The sequence below is a fragment of the Saccostrea cucullata genome, unplaced genomic scaffold (genome assembly GCF_032062105.1).
Source record: "Saccostrea cucullata isolate Sc308-1 unplaced genomic scaffold, CSIRO_AGI_Scuc_v1 ctg44, whole genome shotgun sequence".
Taxonomy (NCBI): domain Eukaryota; kingdom Metazoa; phylum Mollusca; class Bivalvia; order Ostreida; family Ostreidae; genus Saccostrea; species Saccostrea cuccullata.
Window position 1 is genome coordinate 584,296 of NW_026938421.1, and position 8,338 is coordinate 592,633.

General features: G+C 32.6%; 1 protein-coding gene across 1 annotated transcript; it reads right to left on the reverse strand.

The window, feature by feature from the left end:
• Window positions 1–385: 385 nt before the first annotated feature.
• Window positions 386–6,002, reverse strand: LOC134250171 (neuroglian-like). The gene is made up of 10 exons (XM_062732521.1): window positions 5,835–6,002; window positions 5,333–5,444; window positions 5,065–5,238; window positions 3,014–3,204; window positions 2,395–2,523; window positions 1,804–1,906; window positions 1,327–1,511; window positions 1,001–1,132; window positions 593–754; window positions 386–390 (listed from the first exon to the last, which is right to left on the reverse strand). The coding sequence occupies exons 1-10, from the start codon at window positions 5,902–5,904 to the stop codon at window positions 386–388; spliced, it is 1,263 nt and encodes a 420-aa protein (XP_062588505.1). The 5' UTR covers window positions 5,905–6,002.
• Window positions 6,003–8,338: the final 2,336 nt, after the last annotated feature.

An 8,338-nucleotide genomic window follows, 5' to 3' on the forward strand; every position in this document is an offset into this window, starting at 1 on the left:
AAAAAGAAACACATGGGGCTGGTTTTGACATATATCTATTTGAGAATACTAGTTTTTTTTTAAATAACTTCAAAAAATTGGTTATCTTGTAATCACGCAGGCTAAACAGCGAAGGTTAGCTGTACAAAGGAGTTTTATTACAATGTACAGTCTTTTTCTGACGTTGCACAGCATTCCTTGGTATGTACAATTCAGAATGAGTGCGTTTGATTATTGGTAAAATATAATTTATATCAGATGTTTAATCAAATAAGAAAAAAACATTCATCTTTTCAACCATGACTTTCTTTCAGTAAAGATTTAATTTTATTAAGTAAATTCAAAAAGTTTCCTGATACAGTCGTTGAAATATTTTTTACATACTCTGCAACGCCAGCGTCTTCAATTAATCTAAAATATATATAACAGATAATAAAAAAAACCATTATACAACAGTATACTTACACCTATTTTAGGACATTTAAATGTTATCACAAGACTATGTTAATTTTGCAAAAGAGACGTAAAACAAGTGATAAACAATAAAATTCGACCCTTATTAAAGAGTGAATCATAATTTTATACTTAATACATGCAAGCAAAATGATCTTACCAGCAAGAATGTTAAGATAAAAATCCGCGAACACATAACCGTGAATGTTAGAGGCATTGCACTGCAAGACCATTTTATCATGGTTGTTAACATTGACAAATGTCACGTTGTTGGCATCAGGATTCAAAAACCGGTGGCTGTGTAAAATTGGCTTTTGCGATTCTATGAGTATTAAATAAAGATGAGAAAATACGAACATCAAATAAAAAGAATATCAAGAAACGAACACTACTAAGACCAAAAAGGTCATTTAAACACAGAACAAATACGGACCATTAAAACATCAGAGGTGGGATCAAGTGAAATGTAGGAGTAAGCATCCCATGTTGACCAGTACTCCTTGTCACAACCGGGGAAAAAAGAAGAAATGTATCCTTTACAAAACTGTACTTAATCACTTTAAATTACCCTCAAGTTTGACTCCATTGACGAACCATTGAATGACTGGCTCAGGATAACCTTTGGCCTTACACATGAAGGTCACAGTTGCCCCAGTGTTTGTATTTTTATCCTGTGGTTCAATGTCCCAGTATGGCTTAGCTAAAGAATTGTTGTCAATTTAAACATTAAGAAGTCAATGGAAATATTAAAGCTAAAATTATTCATCATACTGACATTTCATACATATTTTTTTTTAAAAATGCCCATAGGTATTTGTCAAATATTTTTCTCCTTCTTGCAAATAGAAAACAAATTTTTGATTCAAATTACACACAAAGCTTAGTGTTCATTACATTCCACCCGGACAACAATATCCCTGTATGCGAGAGACCCGTTTGTGTTGGAGCCATAGCATTGGTAAGACCCAGCGTCCCTCTCAGTTACATTAGTCATGGTCAGTTCCTGTCCCCCGAGAGACACGTTATAGTCATGTGGAAGGACGTCATAGTTCTTTGACCAAATCACTTCCGGGGTGGGGCTAAAAATTAAAATCTCTGACATCATTAAAAACAGCATTTAATTCTTTGTATGCAAATCAAAGAATGGTTCAAACAGACATTTGTGTAAGTAAAATCATGTAAGAATTCTTTTTTTATTTTAAGTTTCTAAATAAAATAAATACACTGTACATTAAACATTCAGATTTTTTTTATCTTATATTATCTTGAATGTCATTTTCCCCCAGAAATATTACTTTTTATTTTTGATTTCCTTTCTTTGAAAAAGACAAAAATGTGTGTTAGAATAAAATGAATTATAATTTATCTTACTTTCCGCTGAATATACATTTGAGTTGCAGTGTCTCTCCTCTAAGACCTAAAACATCAGAAGGCGAAGTCCATAGATACTGGGCGGGTCTCAGCAAAGGTAAATCTAAAATCAGAAGTAAAAGAAATACGATAAATTTAGTTTTTTCATGTAGATCCATATCCAACTAATAGTCATGGTTTTTAGCATGAAAAATATTTTTTTTTAACTAAGCTAACACTCGTTGCTAAAAAAAACTGTATGATAAACTTTCCTTACTTATGAAGCAATGGCATCTTGCTGCATCAGGGATTTAAGTTTCTCAGTTGATTTGATACGATAGAGCAATTTCTTAAACGATCGAGGCAAGCTTATTGAAAAATAAGTTGATTAAAAATGAATTCTTATTTCTTATTTAAAAAGCATCATGTTGCAAGTTCTTTGGTCGATACAATGACCTTGTCAACAAATACAACTACACTGTATAATTAAGACGAATTCTGACTGAAGATTTTCATACTATTTGTTAGCTCAGCTCCAGATTTATATTGTCTGAAAGAACTTAAAATCTGAATACTCTTTATTATCTCCACATTTTCATTACATGTACTCACTTCCTGTGGGGATAATGTGAATGGCTTTGCCGTATGTATTTTTTCTCAGGAAGAAATTGGTAACCATGCATCTGTAGGCTTTACCATTCTGGTAGTCTTCTTGTTGTACGTTAGTGATGTGTAACCGACCTGCGAAGGAGAAATAAGATTGTCAGTGTTCTCACTCACTTGTTTCTTACAGTAATGTTATTATGTTTTAAAGTTAAACATTTCTTGAACATTTATTGAAGATTAAACATTTATAGAATATATTTCATTGACTTTGCTTACAAGTTAGAAATCATTTTTAACTCTTTCAAAGATGATTAAAATATCCACGATTAAAAATAAGCCCCTTTCCACAGCAACATGAATTTAGCTGCTGATTACAATAAGGTGTAGCCCCAACAATAATTATGTTTATTCATCATTGATGGATTGATGGCGTACTAATAAATTCTTCATGACACAGATTACAATTGTCTTACAAATGTATCATTTGTAATAAATGCCTAAAATATTTCCTGAAAATTTTTTGTCCATTAATTCAAATGTGATAAAATAGCTTGACATTAAATGAAGCATATGAAGTCAGGGTAAAAATATTTACTTTGTAGAAATAGAAGCATTAGCGACAGACCTTCGTAATCCTTTGTGACCCTGTTGTCATAAGTAACAGGTTCTACACTTCCATCACTGGAGGTCAGGATCCATTCCACCTCCGCCCTGGGAACACTGAGAGGTGGTACACAGTTCAGCGTGAGGGACTCGCCAAGGTGGGGACTGAAGGCTATCGGTGACGCCGCGGCAAAATCATTCAACCTCCCCATCCTTTATTTAAATAGATAATATAATGTATCACCAGTGTTGTATAGGGAGATTTTCCTCCCTATGAGAAACATTTTTAGTTTATTCAGTGAGAGTTTTAGGAGAGGACTTACTATTTGGTAAATCTTTCCCCTCCCCGAAAAAAACTGCCTGCGATATACATAGACGTGTACATAGCTTCTTCCGAGTAGAATATAATTATAGTCTTTCTTAAATAGTAAGGGGAATCTCACTAATATAGCCGATCTTTAATTTATTTGCAATGAAATATCCGGTAAAAGGAGATTACATCTTCTTTTTTTTTTTACATTTCGATCATTAAATGATACTTTTAATTAACAATCTTTATCAGAAAGTGACAGTATGCATCTCCTTTTAACATTTTAATCATTTTAAATAAATCTTTATCAGAAAGTGGCATTGTGCATCTCCTTTTTTTTTACATTTTGATCGGTGTGACCGGTCACCTGACAATGCTTACTCCTCCTATGCACCTGATCCTATTTTTAGAATTTCTGGAGTTCCATATTTAAAGCTTTTTTCACACATTTTTAATGATTGTAGATTTTTTTTAGATGAATCTTCACCATATTTATAGCAGAACATGGACACTCCAATTCTTTTACATCGAGGATTACTATTTCTTATTCGAAACTCCTTCTATATCAAATGTAATTACATAAATTCATTGTATACTTTAAATTGGACTTATATTTAGATGTTGTTTTTTTTCTGAACTGCCAAATAATGTAACTTTACCATTATTATCATGAGGAAGCGTGGTATCATTTAATTGTGAGCTGGGTGCTCGCAGCACCTCTAGTTTCTTTTAAAAAGTCAATTGATGTTCAACAAACAATTAAAAACTACAACTAATTAATATTCTAATTAAGACTTTTTTGTAAAAAGCAGATAATGTATATCTAAGGAGTGAAATATATTTGTTTCATGGCTCTTCCATTAAGGTAATGCATGCATTAATGATATAATAATTTACGTAGTTTTTACGTAGTTTTATAAAAATGCGAATTTTTATCAATTAACAAACATTATTTTATTTACACATCAACTAGATACAACCAATGAAATCCAGATAAGGGACACCATTTAGTCTGCCATATCTATTTCATATTTGGATTTCTTTGACAAAAGACGATAAAGACTAACTAATAAAAAATATTTATAACAAATGAGATGAACAGCTTTCCAAACACCAACTTTCATTTTTAAAAGTAGAATATTCCATAATTACGTTATTATTATATGATTTTTTTTGTCTCAATACTGATTCGATATGCAAAAGCATGTTCTGATCAATTTTTAAACTCTCATTGACAAATAAGTAGATGTTTCAAGAATTTCAACAATTCAGTTTAAAGCTTTTTGCCGTTTCCACGGCTGTTTTAATAATCTTGTTCTTGAATACAACCTGTTGTTGCTCTTAGCTAGCCGAACATTTTTTCGGATTATTTTGTGAAGTTATATTTGTTAAATAAGTTTGACTACGGATTACTCCATCGACTTGATCAATATATAGGGCTCCTGGTTTGTTTGAGAGGGTAAACACGGGACACTTACTCCTTCAAGATACCTGATCCCATCTCTGTTGTTTCCAGAGGTCTGAATTTGCCCTGTTTATTTTACTGGATCTTTGAGATTGTTCACTGTTCGTTATCATCATATTACACGTTATATGAAATTAATTTTGGGTAGAAGGGCTGTTTGAGAATGACCCTGACAGTTCTTTGAAAAATGTTTGTCTACAATTTATACACAAAGTCTTTGACATTGTATCTTTAACAGAAATTGGGTGATCCACAAATGAGTCAATTAATACAGAAAACGTTATCATCATAATGATACCTCAGATTCACATTGATGGAAGCTGATGTTCCAAATTCATTTTCAGCTAAGCATTGGAATACTCCTTCGTCTCTCTCTTCTGTGTAGCTTATGATAAGGCTGCCCTCTCCAGGAACCATGACAAATCTGCCATCGGAATAATCCAGTTCCAGGCCGTTCCTCTTCCATTTAAAACTATGAAAATTACATGATAATACATTTTCTCTCTCTCTAAAAACACGGTTTTAAATGCATTAAATCCGAGTAATAATGAGCTAAACTGACATACGTCGGAGCTGGGAATCCAGTAGCCATACAGGGCAGTGTCAGAGATTCGCCATCTTTGTAATAAACATCAAGATCTGGCTGTATTTGAATTGCAGGTGGGTAATTTAATGTCACTGAAATAAAAATGGCCAGCTTTAGCATACATTTATACGCAATTCTTTACCAGGTCTTTAGGATCTGTAGAATTAATATATTAAATTTATTATCTGATAAAGCTTCTAAAGGTGCTAAATGTTTAAAGAATTCTTGATAGAGTTACTGGAATACGTTAAAATATGTTAAAATGATTAACTAAGTAATCATCATTTGTACTTGAAAAAACGATTTTAGTTTAATTTTAAAGACATAACTGCGAATAACATTTTATCATGAAATAATTTATGTTTGCAAAGTGACCATTGTCAATGCTTTCAAAATGAACAATAAGCAAAAAATTAGATTAGTTTAATTTAAAAAAAAACATACAAATTATGAGCAGGTGCTGTGTTTATATTATTACTTACCTAAAAAAGATTCACATGATCCAAGTAAATAAAAGAAAAGAAAGAAAACAGATGTCTGTCTGTTGTTCATGACAATAACTTATCTGTAATTGAACACATCGACAAAAATTGCACTACTATATCAAAAGAAATTGCCGTTCATAGACACAGGGCGCATATCTCTACAAGGACACATTAAGTAACAATATTATTATATATTCTTTGTTTCGATTTCAAAGGACTATATTCACTTAAAACACTACATTTAATTTCTATTTAGCAAGGTGTAGATGTTTCGAATCTAATACAGTTTGAGAGTGGTGGCAGATTCGGAATAATCTCATCAAAAAGCGACCTCTACACAAAATGTCATGGCACTTTGGCATTTACTGCATAGAGAGTAAGAAAGATAAGATTAACACCGTTAAAGAAAGATACGGTGAACATGATATTGTCATTGGTTAATTTTAGGTTGAAGTAGAGGAACTGTGAGCACTGATCGAACTCACTAAATGATACCCCTCGTGTGATCAAAAAGAAAAATAGGAGATTCACAATGGCAATATGTAACAAAGATTCTGTGAAAGTCCCATTTAATTTCATTCAGAGGTATAAGAGGACAGCCACCTTTTCAATGAAAATGGAACTCGTAAATTTACTTACCTTGTCATTAGTCATTTGCAATTTTTTTTTGTTAAATAAAACTTTCTGATTGTGTACACAAGTACTCTGAAGTTGACATCAAAAACATGCTTGAGTTTCTGATTGACAATACCTATGTGAGGCCAGGTCTTTCAAAAATATTGGAATTCCCATGTGTGTCAATTGCGCCAAGTTACTAGCAGACCTATTTTGTATTCATAAGAAGCAGAATCTGTGCAAAATCTTATAGGTGAAAAGAAGAAAACACTTATTGTTGCCTTCAACCCGACATTTAGATGTATCGACGATGTATTGTCAATTAACAATGGCAATTTTCATTCTTATGTCGATACGATATATCCCGGTGAGCTTGGGATTTTAAGATACCACAGAGTCTGACACATCTGTTTCATATTTGAATATTTTACTTGAAAAAAGAAATTAATGGTAATCTAACAACCAATCTCTATGACGAATATGATGACTTTAACTTTACAACCATGAACTACCCTTGCTTATGCAGCAATATATACATGTACCTTCATCACCTGCATACAGAGTTTATATAATTATCTCAGTTTATTCGATACGCAAGAGCATGCTCTACATATGAACAATTTCTAAAACGAGGTAAATTTTTGACAAACAAGCTGATGAAACAAGAATATCACCAGTCTCGTTCAGAGTCATCATTTCGTACGTTCTATGAACAATACCCCGGCCTTGTCAGCAAATACAATTTATCATTGACATGATTGAGTCAAATGCTGACTGACGTTTTTCATACTAATTGTAGTCCATTATTTTTACACACTGAATTGACGACAGATTTTTTCCGTTTATCCCGATCATGACAAGGTGCACACGATGGGTGTGACCGGTCAGCAGGGGATGCTCACTCCTTCATGGCACCTGATCCCACCTCTGATGTTTTGGAGGTCCGTGTTTGCTCAACTCCTATTTTGTATTTTTTGTGAACTTTTTATCTTGAATACTGTTCGTTATCTCCATATGTTTCACTTTACCTATTTTCTATCATTAAGCGGTGCTATATCATTAGCGGTTGCTACAAAGCTCATAAGAATATTTGGAATGGAACCAATTAAGGATTTTGTTGTATTGTATCATGAAATTGATAACTCCAAGGTGCTACAAGAAAGATATTGGTCAAAATCTCTGTACGGCTTACACTTATTTTTTCAAGTATTCAACTTTTTTAGAAGATTTCTGATCTGATTAGGATTCCACAGATCTGTATACACCTTCAAATGTCAAAAAATAGTGATATATTATAACATGACTAGTATATCAAACTGATAAATGTTATAATAAGTAATTTATTATAACAAATAAATAATGTGTTAAATCAAATAGATAATTTGTTGTATATAACAAATTAATAAAAGATACTGCTATGGCCCTAATACGCTTCTGGACAAAGGTAACTGATTTCAAACAATTAAAAAAATTATTAAAGAACCAAACACTGAATTAGTTTATGCAGTATGCAAGGCTCAATTCCAGTTTTATCCCTTTTACTTTTACCGTTTAAAATTGGTGACCTTTAAGAATAGAACCTACCCTTTGCTTTTGTAAAGTATGTATGAGGAAAACATCCGAGGTGGAATCAGCCACCAGGTGCCAGGAAAGAGTAAGCATCCTCAGTCCACCAGACTCACCTTCCGTTTGCCCTTTGTCATGATCAAGTATTGAAAACAAATTTAGAGTAAACTAGAGTACTGAGCCCACTAGATGATTACACCCCACCTCCCATATGATTATAATGTGCTCTACGTAAGAACAATTTCTAGAACGAGGTAAATTGTTAAAAAACAAGTTGATTTAACAAGACTCAGCAGTCTCGTTTAAAGTCATCAATACGT